This window comes from Anopheles cruzii, unplaced genomic scaffold (assembly GCF_943734635.1).
Source record: "Anopheles cruzii unplaced genomic scaffold, idAnoCruzAS_RS32_06 scaffold00510_ctg1, whole genome shotgun sequence".
Lineage (NCBI taxonomy): Eukaryota > Metazoa > Arthropoda > Insecta > Diptera > Culicidae > Anopheles > Anopheles cruzii.
In genome coordinates this window covers 1-13,309 of record NW_026454111.1, presented here as the reverse complement: position 1 = coordinate 13,309, position 13,309 = coordinate 1, and the positions used below count along the sequence as shown (strand labels likewise).

The 13,309-nt window shown below is 48.9% G+C and overlaps 3 protein-coding genes across 3 annotated transcripts; 2 read left to right on the top strand and 1 right to left on the bottom strand.

Annotated features, from left to right (window-relative positions):
- Positions 1–902: 902 nt before the first annotated feature.
- Positions 903–6,238, top strand: LOC128276106 (RNA-binding protein 10-like). Its single transcript, XM_053014573.1, has 11 exons — positions 903–981; positions 1,279–1,369; positions 1,588–1,737; positions 1,802–1,873; positions 1,944–2,097; positions 2,183–2,252; positions 2,692–2,765; positions 3,396–3,485; positions 3,558–4,662; positions 4,730–5,898; positions 5,980–6,238. Exons 1-11 carry the CDS (start codon positions 975–977, stop codon positions 6,118–6,120), a joined length of 3,123 nt encoding a protein of 1,040 aa, XP_052870533.1. The 5' UTR covers positions 903–974; the 3' UTR covers positions 6,121–6,238.
- Positions 6,239–6,764: 526 nt separating this feature from the next.
- LOC128276107 (phosphoglycerate kinase) lies at positions 6,765–8,612 on the bottom strand. Its single transcript, XM_053014574.1, has 3 exons — positions 8,413–8,612; positions 7,914–8,262; positions 6,765–7,723 (listed from the first exon to the last, which is right to left on the bottom strand). Exons 1-3 carry the CDS (start codon positions 8,472–8,474, stop codon positions 6,887–6,889), a joined length of 1,248 nt encoding a protein of 415 aa, XP_052870534.1. The 5' UTR covers positions 8,475–8,612; the 3' UTR covers positions 6,765–6,886.
- Positions 8,613–11,217: 2,605 nt separating this feature from the next.
- Positions 11,218–13,305, top strand: LOC128276108 (ATP-dependent RNA helicase vasa-like; the record flags this gene model as incomplete). The annotated part of the gene is made up of 4 exons (XM_053014575.1): positions 11,218–11,225; positions 11,601–11,675; positions 11,751–11,805; positions 11,866–13,305. Coding segments are annotated over exons 2-4 (1,525 nt in total), but the record flags the coding sequence as incomplete, so codon positions are not given.
- Between the last annotated feature and the right edge of the window lie 4 nt (positions 13,306–13,309).

Genomic DNA, 13,309 nt, shown 5'->3' with positions numbered 1-13,309 from the left:
TTTTTGGCCGGTCCCACTTTACGAGCGACCGACTTAGCTGGAAACCCGACTCGATGAGTAAACCCGCTCTATCTGAGGTCCCTCTGGACATTACGTTTGCACCACTCCGACGGAAGCCCTACATCTTGACACAATCTTCTCTCGACCCCTCACTGGCAGATAGTAGTCCCAAGCCAAAAGAGTCGATTTATTCAAACAGGTTCAAGGCGCAAACCAAGAGTGGATCCGGTAAATGAACGCGAACCAGTCGATTTGTAACAATTTACTTACTTTTTCGTGCCCGGCCGCGTCCTTTGCCCGTTGGACGTGATTCTCAAATGGACGATAGAACTTTGCCGCTAGCCGGTGGTATGGATTAACCTCTACACCTGCACAGTAATGGAACAACAAAGGGAATTTACGCGGCCCTCATCAAAACGCTCGCAGCCAACAGTAGGTTCCATACAAAATGTAGCCAATCTCGCGCTAGGTTGCCTCCGGAACATAAAGTTATTGAAAAATGATATCAAGCAAAGCTTGCTTGCTTCGAAAACAAAGTTGCATGATTGTTTTTTAAATATTTTTTTTGCTTAAACTCACGATCAATGGTGAAATATGTTGCGAATAATATGCAAAATTAAGGTTAGAAAAGAAATACGCTGATTTTTCGGCAGATTCAGTCGCATTCGGCAGTGGTTTGCTGCTAGGGCTTTTGCAGAACTGTCAATGTCCGTTCCTCGCTTTGCTGTCAATGAATGAAAAAGTTGGTGACTCTTCGGGTGTAGAGTGGAAAAACAATATTCGCAGCAGTAATTTTTTGGTTTTCAATGCTCTCGGTGTTACTTATTGAATCAATAGAACAGCGCACAATAGTGATGCGGCGTGGAGAATTATTTGGAAATCAAAGTTTCATAACAATCGGGTCAGAGTAAGCCACAAATTAGCGAAGGAAGTCCGTGACAACAAACGCGCAGCAAGAAGCCAGTGCAGCGAAAATGGATTGTAAGTCTGCCATCTTTGAAAGTGTAGTACTTTGGTTGGTACACCTTTTTGGTGTGCTCTCGTCTACGAAGTATGGCCATGATTTCTTAGCCGTCCGCCGGCTAGGCAGGGGATTCGTTATGTTGCTCATTTGTTTTACTATCGTTAGCCTTTTGTTAGATTTACATTTTTCTTTGCCCTGAAACGATTGAGTCATCGTTTTCCACACGGAACCCCTTTTAGGCTGTGGATAAAAACCAATTATCCTATGTGTATGCGACCGAAAAATAATTTCCTTTGAAATGTGATTGTTTATAGTCTCACCGAGCCCAGACAGTGATACTTCTGGCTACTATAGAAATCGCAGCCGACGTGATGAGCGTGACCGGGGGAATCGAGGAAGATCGAAGTAAGCGCTTGCAAATAAAAAGCAACCGAGAAAAAACACAGCTACCCGATCCTTCCCCAAGCACGAAGAACCGGCCATCTCTGCACAGCTGTCGGTGCCAGTGTTGAGGGGACAGGAGGCGCCGACCGTACCGAACCTCCGAACGGCCATGCTCCGCCCGGAATGCGCACCCTAGGGACATCGCGCTGCAAAACTGATGGGATTCTTTGTGTTTTTAGGGAACGCTTCCGCAACAACAGTCGCTACAGCCGTAGCCGATCTCGGTCGTACAGCAGGGAACGTTACAGCTCGCGGCAGCGGAGCAATGAAAGAGATCTTTACAGAGATGAAAACGATCATCCAGAGTATGATGATGGAGGCTGGGAAAGGTTTGTGCAATCTGTGTAAAGCTTTTTGTTTGTTTCATTCATCACTTTCGGCTCCCCTTTTCAGAGAACGCTACAGACCTCGTAGCCGAGAACGGGATCGAGAACGAAGATCACGCGAACGGTATCGTGATCGAAGGTAAGAGAACCCTTGAACGTCACCTTTAATTTGATAATGAGTGTCGATTGCGACCAACTTTGCATTACAGAGATCGCGAGAAGGGGAGCCGTCGCGGAGGATATTCTCCCAGCTCTTTGGACGATGGAGACAATTTCGACAGCGATAATGAGTACATGTATGAAACTACGCCCAACAATAATATCATTATTCGCGGGTTAGCCCCGCAAGTGACCGAAGCAGACGTAAGATCCCTTTTTCCATCGAAACGGTTGCAATATGTATGTTCATTCAACTACTTAAGACCTTTGTATCTGTCCTATGCTACAGATCATAAGCGATCTCATTCAGTGCGGTCTACAGGCACTTCATGTGAGGCTGATTCGCAGAAAAAAGACAGGTAATAATTTGATTGAAAAGTGTTTCACAAATCGAAAATACGGGTAATGTATAAGCGAGAAGTGTGTGAAGCACGAACAACAAACACCAGCGACTTTAAACGATCGCAGTCTCGATCTCAACAATGTCAAAACCTTCGAGCGTACCGAAAAGAAAAGTGGCAAGTGCATAAAATAGTGCCTGGCAATGACTAAACTGGCTGCCCCTACACTGGAGGGTGGAAATGGTGGTTGTTAATGTCCTGATCGCAAGTGCGGCGGATCAAGTTCGTAGTAATTTGCACCAAATCGAATTTGCCAACTAAACTCAAACAAAAGCGATTGATCGACACCAGTGAAAACTTCGAGTAAACCATCCATCGCTGCGCAGAGCTGGCTTTTATGATTGATATCGTGTTTGTCTTTGCTCTTTCTCTATTCCCGACCGTCTTTTATTTCTAGGTGAATCGAGAGGGTTCGCATTTGTCGAGTTTCGCACAGAAGAGGAAGCAACTCGGTGGATATGTTACAAACAGGTACCAAAATGTCAAGACGGAAGATAAAGGAAAGTTATCGCTGTCGCAGGTGACGACAGATCGGTGGTTTCGTGTGTCGTCTTAATACGGGTCCTTCCAAAACTCGTGAGCCACGGCGCAGGAGCGTCACTCAAAACACGATGCAGACGAAAAGAATCCAATTTTTGTGGCAAATACAGAAAGGGATGACAGGTCTTCAAGGACATCGTAGTAATTAAAAAAGAATTCCCTTTCAAACGGCGTACAAGTTTGTCCAGAAACGTCAATGTCGTTTTCGTTACTTTGCTGCACGATAGAACTGTTGCTCGATCATCCATTTGGCTTTTCAAAGTTGCTTCATGATCGATTCATTTGCCGTGGGCAATGATATCCACAGAATTGGTACAAGTATGTCCAAGATAATAGGGGTCATCGCAACCAACGCATCAGCAGAACAGCAGCAACGCCTCAACAAGTAGCACCATAAACAGCGGCCGCAGTTGTTCCCTCCATCGACTGTGTACACAGCAGAGAGAGTGATAACTTGGGTTTCGTTTTCCGTAGTTAATTGAACAAACCCGTGCCTCACTAATTCCTGGATGCTTTTTCTTTTCTCTTTTCTATTCTCTTCCCGACGGCACGCCTCTGCAGGGTGTGTTGGTGTTCAACGGATATCATGCCGTCATGCAGTACACCTTTTCGATGCCCTCGAAAATGCACACGGACTGGTATTGCGCCAAGGTAAAGGTTCTTATGTCTATATCGACCATGGAAACAGTAGAAGCATTATTTGCTCCCTTTGTCTCTTCACAGTGCTACGCGTTTAATTTTAAACGACGAGAAAACTGCTTCAAGTGTCACGTTTCCCGCAAAGGTAGCGAAATCGGGGGCGATGGAAGCGACGAGATGAGCAACATTCTGACGAAAAAGATCATGCTTCGCAATCTGGACGTGCTGACGAACGAGGAGAGCGTGCTGGGCGTGATGCAGAAGTGTTTGCCGGCCGAGCTGGTCGCAAAGATCTCGAAGGTGGTCGTCTGTCGCGATCCGCTAACGTCCATTTCGCGCGGCATGTGCTATCTGCACTTTGAAAATCTGGTGGACTCGATGAACACGCACAATGCGCTGAAAGAGTTGGATCCACAACTGTCGATCGATAGCCGGGACGTCATTATCTCGTACTGCATGGACACGGAGAATCGCAATCTGATCAAATCGAACCAGCCCGGTCATCCGCACCACCGCGACGCCAACCACCGCAGTGGAAACAATAGTGCCGGTGGACCGGGGGCGCATGGAGAGCACCAGCACCAGCAGCACCATCAGTCCGGCGGCAGTTACTATCGTGCGGACGGCGGTGCTGGGTATGATCGCGGTGGTGGCTACGGCAACAGACACAACGCGCACGAAATGAACAAGAATTCCGGAAGTGGAAATTCCACGGGCGGTAGTGGGGGTCGTAGTAACTACCAACAGCATTCCGGTACTCAATCATTCAACGCCACCGTGGCGGGATCCGCTTCGTCGCAGGCGACTACTTCGGCGGATGCAGATTTCCCGGGCAACTATACCCTCGCCGACGTTCCTCGCCTGGCGGAGTACAGTGCATCGATGTATGCGTCGAATGCGGCCGAACATGAGTATTATCTGCAGTACTACAAAGAGTACTACACGTCAAAGCTGTCACAGACGTTGACTCCGAGCCAAGCCCTTACAGCGGGGCCCGTGTCTTCCTCGGGTGGGAGTGAGACGGCCAACAATGGTGCGGCCGTGGCACAGTCGGCCATAGCTCGCAAGCAAGCCGGTGGTGCTGGTAAAGGGCCAAAGGCGGATGCTTTCGGTGCGGGTTTAGTTAGCGGCACAAACCCAACGATCCTTCAGTTACCGGTCCCGAATGGAGTGGATGGCCGAAAGTACCGTACGTACCGCTCTCTACCATTGAATCGAATTTATTTGGTTTTAACCGGTCCTATTGTCTTTTCCAGCGGATCCCGACACCTCGGTTTACCAATATGATGAAACGTCAGGTTTCTACTACGATCCTACTACTGGTCTTTACTACGATGCCAACTCGCAGTACTATTATAACCGCGAAACCAGTTCCTACCTGTACTGGGACCCGGCCAACCACACATACGTATCTGCCCCATCGTCGAGTGCGAGCGCCGCCGCCGACACTGTCACCATAGGGCCATCGTTACCACCGGGGACAATGATTGCACCCTCTGCTGGGGCAGCGGCTCCCACTGCGGAAGGCTCCGATAAGAACACGGAAAAGGTGAAAACGAAAGACCAACCACCGCAAGATAAGGTAAAAGTGGCCAAGAAAATCGTCAAGGACATGGAAAAATGGGCGAAGCAGCTTAATCAAAAGAAGGACTACAGCGTCATACAGCCACCGGCGCGTATCGAGGAGGCCACTCTTTATTCTTCGCTCGGTCCATCGAAACCACTGCAGGAACCGCTCGGTAGCGGAGGTTATGCCGACGTCGGGTTTTCGCTGCTGGAGAAAAAGGAGCGCGTTTCTGGTGCAACCGGTGCCAGTGCTGCCAGCGGTTCGGTCGCCAGTTCCGGTTATAGTAGCAAATCTACAGTGCCGGCTAGCAGAGCCATGGCCGGTCCGGCGTCTTATGGCGGAGGTTCGGATTCGGATCAGGAGCTCGGAGACGGTGATGGCGGTGGGTCCAGTGAGCAGGACTTGGTAGATTTCGATAAGCTCACGTGCTTGCTGTGCAAGCGTGCATTCCAATCACAAGACATTTTGATGAAGCATTTAAAAATGTCCGCCCTACACAAAGAAAACCTCAAGAAACTGAACCTAGCCGGCGGCGGTGGTACGGGTGGCGGCGGAGGTGGTGGTGGCAGCAGTGACGGAGGTTCCGGGGGAACCAGCACCAGTTTGCAACAGTATCGCGATCGTGCTAAGGAGCGACGTGCCAAGTACGGTGAAGATGAGGCCCCGCCGGTTAATCGCAGCAAAGAGCGCTTCCAGCGAGAGATCGAGAAGCAGAGCCAGTCGTCCTTTCAGCAGACCACGTCCTCGTCGCTCCCGATCAGTCACAACAATGTCGGCAACAAGCTGCTACAGAAAATGGGCTGGTCCGAGGGCCAGGGTTTGGGCAAAAGCAATCAAGGGCGTGTGAATATCATTGAGGTACGTAAGTGTTTTCCCCGCTAATGGTAAACGCATAAATGGTAAAAATGCATTTTGGTTTTTCCGATCTTTGTCCCGCAGGCGGAGGCTCGCGTGGCCAACGTCGGTCTCGGTATCAAAGCGAACACCGCAGCACAGTACAGCCGTACCACGGATGACTACAAGACTTACATCAAGAAAATGATGAAAACTCGCTACGAGCAGGTGGAAGGAACCGACTAACCTGTCCCATTCGTTCCAAAGCCAAATGGGTGTAATTCTAAATATTACGGTTCCAACCTTCGTACACCGTGTGCTGATTTGTTAGTTATGCTCTCTAGTGTATGTTCTCAGAAACTGCGTTCCCTTCCCGAAAAAACCATATTGGAACATTGGCCACATCGGCTTCGGCTTCTTGTCTGAAAATGGTGTGTTGCTTACGGCTCAGTTGTACAGTAGGGCATAGGTTCTATTACACGGGCAGCGAGTGGTGCCGAGCGTAGTATTTTTTTTACTGGCCTTCACACAATATAGCATAATAAAGTAATACAAAAATACACATTATATAGCCGTCCGATTGCTTTACTCTGATTACTCCGTTTTGTGCGCTTAAAATGTATTTCAAAAAAATTCGGACCTTGTTAGTTCTCAATAATCGCAGACTGCAAAATACGGTAACCCTTGTTACCTACCTATCTCAATTGAGATTCTAGAATCCGATTCCTGACCCTGAAAGATGATAGTTATGCTGTCGACGGATCTGTCACGGGTCACGTAAACAAAGATCATTCCCAAATTCATATTATCAACCGTTCTTTCGTTCAGCTGTAGTGCCCACGGCATCGGCTGTGGTGAGATACTTTATTGGTTAAAAACAAAGACTTAACGCACAACGTTGAATGATGATCGTGACTTATCGTTGTATGACTATGCGACGCAAACAAGCTAACATTATACATATTATGCCACACGCGGCGTGTGTTAAAAGGTTACGAGAGCGCCTTCCGACTTACGCACTGCTGAGCGCATCAACACCCGGCAGCAGCTTGCCTTCGAGCAGTTCGAGCGAAGCACCACCCCCGGTCGATACGTGGGAGACCTGCGATTCCGTGCCCCACTTGGCGCAGCACGAAGCCGTATCACCGCCTCCAATGATCGACACAGTGCCACCCTTCGTTGCGGCAACAACGGCATCCATCAGTGCCTTGGTGCCCTTGGCAAAGTTCGGGAACTCGAACACACCGGGCGGCCCGTTCCAGACGATGAGCTTTGCCCGAGCGATCGGAGCTGCGAACGCTTCGCGCGTTTTTGGGCCAATGTCGAGTCCCAGATGACCAGCCGGAATGCCGCCGGCCACCGTTGCCTCGCCCGTGGCGGCATCCTCAGCAAACTTGTCACCCGTCACGAAATCGACCGGCAGATGAAGCTGTACGTTGTTTTTCTTCGCTTTGTCGACCAGATTCTGGACGATCTTTGCACCCTCGGCGTCGAACAGTGAGCCACCGATTTCCATGTTGTTCAGCACCTTCAGGAACGTGAACGCCATGCCACCGCCGATAATCATCTCGTTCACCTTGTCGAGCAGGTTCTCGATCAGCTGAATCTTGTCCGCCACCTTCGCGCCGCCCAAAATGGCGAGGAAAGGATTCGGCGGGTTGTCCAGCGCCTGTGAGAAGTACCGCAGCTCCTTGTTCAGCAGCAAGCCGGCCGCCCGCTGGCCGTAGCCCTCGCCCATCATCGAGCTGTGGGCCCGGTGTGCCGTTCCGAAGGCATCGTCCACGTACACGTCACCGAGTTTGGCGAGACTCTCACGGAATGTTTTCACCTTATCTTTGTCGGCTTTAACCTGACATCGAGGGGCGATAGGACAAGAGAAAGTGAACGGAGATTAGCTCGCACGCATTACGCAACACGGAATGTTGATTCTGTACAATCTCCCTCCCGATTATGTCGCCTTCAATCATAAACAAAGCATCTATTTTAAGAAGGGCCAACCGAAAGACTATCACAAACAACGTACACGGTTCCATACCAACCTTATTGCCGCTGCCATCGACACCTTTGCCTTCCTCCTCGACGTAGAAGCGCACATTTTCCAGCAGAATCACCGAACCGGCTGCCGGATCTTTGCAGGCGGCCTCAACCTCCGCGCCGACGCAATCATTCAGGAACGTTACGTCACGGCCGAGCAGCTTCTTCAGCTCGTCGGCCACCGGGGCTAGCGTGTACTTGGTATTCTTGTTACCGTCCGGGCGGCCAAGGTGCGATGCGAGCACGACCGATTTGGCTCCCTTCTCGAGCGCAAACTTGATGCTATCCAGTGCGGCCACAATGCGCTGGTTGCTGCTGATTTTACCCTCCTTGATGGGGACATTGAAATCGACACTGGTGAACGGGGCGGGAGACAATATGAAGACAATCGAATCGAATGATTGAAATACGGGTTATAATTCCCACAGGTAGCACGAAAAAGTCTTCAGGCCATCGACCGAACGTCCTTCTCCGTGCTCCACAGCCCAAAGCCGGCCAACTTACCGCATAAACACACGTTTACCCTTGAGGTCCACGTTTTCGATGCTAAGCTTGTTGAGAGCCATTGTTGCGAGCGACCGAGCAGTGAATAAACGTTTCACGGGCGAGTAATGCAAAATCCTTTCCTTCGTAAGCCGGAATCGCAGGATCCAGGGGCGATAATACAAGCGATTGCGATTGTTGCCGACTGTTTGGTAAAATTTTCAACGCTCTTGAATGTTGCTGCCTCGAATGTCACCCCAAGGGCAGCGCTGTCAGCGCTCCCTTTCGTCGATTACAGGCTTTGTCTCGGTCGATTTCTTCACCCGCGGGAAACGGCCAACAACCCAGCACAAGTTTTTGAATGTTGCTTCGGTCTTTCATTTTGCGATTACTTTCTTTCGAGGCTGACGCTAGCCTTTTTCTAGAAAATGAGCTATTTAGATCGCAAGTTAAGCTCAGTCATAAGCTGCTTCGGTTTATATGAAATGCTTTGTGTCCCAACCTGTATATAAATGTAACTCGTCGTCTTTCAGGATCAAAGCGAGCGTGGCGCAAAGTGTTTTCAATATCTGGTATGAACGTATTTTACCAGTATTTGATAAATCGACGCTTTTGACCTGGGTACATGTGAACTTCTATCTGCCAGTGAGGGGAGGATTCGTAAATTCCCTTTGTTGTTCCGTTACTGCACCGGCTAGCGGCAAATTTCTATCGTCCATTTGAGAATCACGTCCAACGGGCAAAGGACGCGACCGGGCACGAAAAGGTAAGTAAATTGTTACAAATCGACTGGTAATGATTTCGCGTTCATTTACCGGATCCACTCTTGGTTTGCGCCTTGAACCTGTTTGAATAAATCGACTCTTTTGACCTGGGACTACTATCTGCAAGTGAGGGGATGAGGAAGGAAGATTGTATCAGGATGTAGGACTTCTGTCGGAGTGGTGCAAACGTAATACAGGAAATCTACATCCGGAGGGACCTCAGATAGAGCGGGTTTACTCATCGAGTTGGGTTTCCAGCTAAGTCGGTCGCTCGTAAAGTGGGACCGGCCAAAAAACTTTGTTTTCGAAGCAAGCAAGCTTTGCTTGATATCATTTTTCAATAACTTTATGTTCCGGAGGCAACCTAGCGCGAGATTGGCTACATTTTGTATGGAACCTACTGTTGGCTGCGAGCGTTTTGATGAGGGCCGCGTAAATTCCCTTTGTTGTTCCGTTACTGTGCAGGTGTAGAGGTTAATCCATACCACCGGCTAGCGGCAAAGTTCTATCGTCCATTTGAGAATCACGTCCAACGGGCAAAGGACGCGACCGGGCACGAAAAGGTAAGTAAATTGTTACAAATCGACTGGTAATGATTTCGCGTTCATTTACCGGATCCACTCTTGGTTTGCGCCTTGAACCTGTTTGAATAAATCGACTCTTTTGGCTTGGGACTACTATCTGCCAGTGAGGGGTGAGGAGGAAGATTGTATCAGGATGTAGGACTTCCGTCGGAGTGGTGCAAACGTAATGTCCAGGAGGGACCTCAGATAGAGCGGGTTTACTCATCGAGTCGGGTTTCCAGCTAAGTCGGTCGCTCGTAAAGTGGGACCGGCCAAAAACTGCTGATCTTAGCGCATTTCTAACGTCGCATACGCAGCTGCGCTAGGTGGGTTCAACGGATTCGGTTTCTGGTTTTGTACGAAGGCGTATAGTAACCTAAGAATGGTCATGGCCTTCTTAACACTTTACCTCTTTCCTGTAAAGTTACAGGCAATTGCTGTAAATCAAAGTTGTCCTATCTCCTCTTTCATACAAAATCATTGAACTTTTGGTTATGGAAAATACTTTTCGGACGCTTTGGTTCCTATTGAAACACGTGAGATTCGAGATGGCAATCACATATACCATTTTGCCAAAAAGTGAGAGAGACTCCTCACACACTCTTGCAGTGAAAGTGTGTAGTAAAAATTGCTCTGCTTTTCCATACTGTCAATCGCTCTCCACTTTTTCATACTCTCAATCGCTCTCTTGATCCTGAACAGCGGGAAATAAAATTCTCACATTTCTTTTCGGTTCCAGCGGCGATACGGTGCGGACGTCTCACGTCTAGTTCTACACTACTAGTTAAAGTTAAATTAAGTGAATTAGAACGTGCTTCATAGGTAAGTAATCCTGGGTTAACTACTTATGTTAAACCTTAAGCCTATTATGTTTAACCTAAATTAATAACTTTTGTACAAAGTACAAAAAATACAAATACAGTACAAATTTGTACTTTGTACTCAATTTGTGTTAAATTAAGTGTGAATAGTGAACGTGACACAAAGTGAACGGCCTTTAACATGATAACTTCTCAAAAAACTATGAGCTGTATGAACATGAACAAGAATCTAAGAACGTTGCGCAGAACAAGTCGTTACCGGTTGTAACCGTTTTTACGGAAGAAACTAAAAAGGTGACTTTACAAAATGGCGCCCTAGCAGCAGCTTCCGGAGCTTCGTTTGCTAGTGTTAGTGAAAAGCATGGAAGGCGTTGAACGTCAAATGCAGCTGATAGTCCGTTGCCGCCCTTGTTTCACGGTCCCCTGTGTTTCTTGCGTGTTGTACGTAAACAACCACATTGCCGGCGGTCGTAGTTCGTTCCAAAATGGATGGTCGTCTTTTGTTTCGAGTTTACCGAAACCGAAGATTCCCCGAATGATCGGGAGCAGCGACAGTGTTTCAAAGGGTGTCCGCCGTTCATTGTGTTCGGTGTGTGTCGATATTCTCTGCACGATGCGCTGTGCAATCGAAAGTTAGCGGAGCAGTTAGAAGTGATCGTGGCGCGGTGTGGTTGTGCTTTAGTGGAGTAGGTTCCGACATTTAGTTAAGGATAATCATAGACAAGATTCAATCGTTGTCTTTCAACTAACCGAACCCGGAGAGCATTAATATATCATTATGTGGCGTTTGCCGACGAAAAAACCTACCTTTCTCTGGGTGCGATCTACGAAAAATGCCTTCCGTGCACGTTTCGGCTGACCGGGTTCGTTCATCCGCGAATAATTGATGCACGCCGCAAGAGCGCACACCATCTTCGAGGGGCATTTTTCCCCCTGCGTCGCCCATCGATTTGCTAGCTGGACTAGAGAAAATGCTTGACCAGGCGATCGCGCCACGGATTTCTTTTTTGTGTCATTCTTCGCTTTTATCATAATGTGTTCGTTTCTTTTGTCTCCTGTAGGCGCGCTTGAACGAACGTGTACCAACAGGTTTAGCTGCGAACGAAATGAGTGACTTAGAATGGGAAGAAGAGACGGTGAGTATTTATTGTTACATGCGGTTTGTGGACGCTTGTTTAACTAAATATTTTTTTCTCGATTCTCGGCTAAAGGCGGGCGAAGACGGGCTAAGCTTCGGAAACGCCCAATTTGAACACCAAGAAAATGGTAATTATTTCTCTAAACGCAGCTAGTTCATGAACTAATTTTGAAACGTTCTTAAAACAGACAACGCTGCATACCGCGGAAATCGTGGTGCTGCTAGAGGCTCCGGCGGCAACGAGAAGCAACAGAACGAGGTTCCGAGGGAGGTGTACATACCACCGCCCCCGTCGGAAGACGAGAAAGAAATTTTTGGTTCCGGCATCAGCTCTGGCATCAATTTCGAAAATCTGAACGACATCGAGGTTTCTGTCTCGGGCGAGGATCCCCCGAACCCCTTACAAAGCTTCGAAGCATCCGGTTTGAGTGAAACATTACTCATCAACATCCGTAAATCGGGGTACAAGAAACCGACCCCAATCCAGCGGCACGGTATTCCGGTAGTTCTCGCCGGACGGGATTTAATGGCCTGCGCTCAGACAGGATCGGGCAAGACGGCAGCCTTCATGCTTCCGATGATAGACAGGTTATTAGAAATGGACCTTGATATGCGAAGCCGAAACCCGTATGTCCTAATAGTCGCCCCGACACGTGAGTTGGCGATCCAGATTCGCGACGAAGGACGCAAATTTGCCCACGACCCTAGCGGAGTGAAGCTGAAGGTGTGCATTTTGTACGGTGGCGCGGACTGGCGCAGTCAAATGAACTTTATAAATGGAGGTTGCCAGATATTGGTTGCAACACCCGGACGTTTGATCGACATCATCGATCGGGGGTGGGTCAACTTTGAAAACGTAAAATTTGTGGTTCTAGACGAGGCGGACCGCATGCTCGATATGGGATTTCTGCCGTCAATCGAGAAAATAATGTCTCATTCGACAATGGCTCCAAAGGAGGACCGCCAGACGCTCATGTTTTCGGCCACATTTCCCCGCGAAATTCAAGAGCTGGCGGGTAATTTCCTTAGCAATTACATTTACATCGCGGTCGGCATCGTTGGGGCAGCGTGTAGTGACGTGCAGCAGGAGGTCTACGAGGTGGGTAAATTCGACAAGCGACAAAAGCTAGAGGAAATCCTCGGCAGCGAAGATCCGATTGGCACGCTCGTCTTTGTGGAGACGAAGCGTAACGCCGATTATCTGGCCACGTTTATGTCAGAGACGCAGTTTAAGGCAACCTCAATTCATGGGGACCGTTTGCAGCGCGAACGCGAACAGGCCCTGTCACAGTTTAGAACGGGTCGTATGAAGGTGCTGATTGCGACGTCGGTGGCGGCACGCGGCCTCGATATGAAGAGCGTCCGCCATGTGATCAATTACGATATGCCAACCAGAATCGATGACTATGTTCATCGTATCGGTCGCACCGGGCGCGTCGGTAACAAGGGGAGGGCCACTTCCTTCTACGATCCCAGCGCTGATTCGGCCATTGCCAACGATCTAGTGAAGATTCTAAAGCAAGCTGGCCAGCCGGTGCCGGGTTTTTTGGAAGGATTTGGTGGTTCGGATGGTTTTGGGCCGTTCGATGGTTCAACCAGTTTTGGTGGTCGCGACATTCGCGACTCCTTCGG

Bases quoted from the DNA above. Each gene is read 5' to 3' on its own strand.
- LOC128276106 (XM_053014573.1), top strand. The intron at 1,370-1,587 runs GTAAGCGCTTGC...TTGTGTTTTTAG, and splicing joins GGGAATCGAGGAAGATCGAA to GGAACGCTTCCGCAACAACA. The intron at 2,253-2,691 runs GTAATAATTTGA...TTTTATTTCTAG, and splicing joins GATTCGCAGAAAAAAGACAG to GTGAATCGAGAGGGTTCGCA.
- LOC128276107 (XM_053014574.1), bottom strand. From the start codon at position 8,474: ATGGCTCTCAACAAGCTTAGCATCGAAAACGTGGACCTCAAGGGTAAA. The intron at 8,263-8,412 runs GTAAGTTGGCCG...CCCGTTCACCAG, and splicing joins GGTAAACGTGTGTTTATGCG to TGTCGATTTCAATGTCCCCA. The intron at 7,724-7,913 runs GTTGGTATGGAA...CCTCGATGTCAG, and splicing joins TCGATGGCAGCGGCAATAAG to GTTAAAGCCGACAAAGATAA.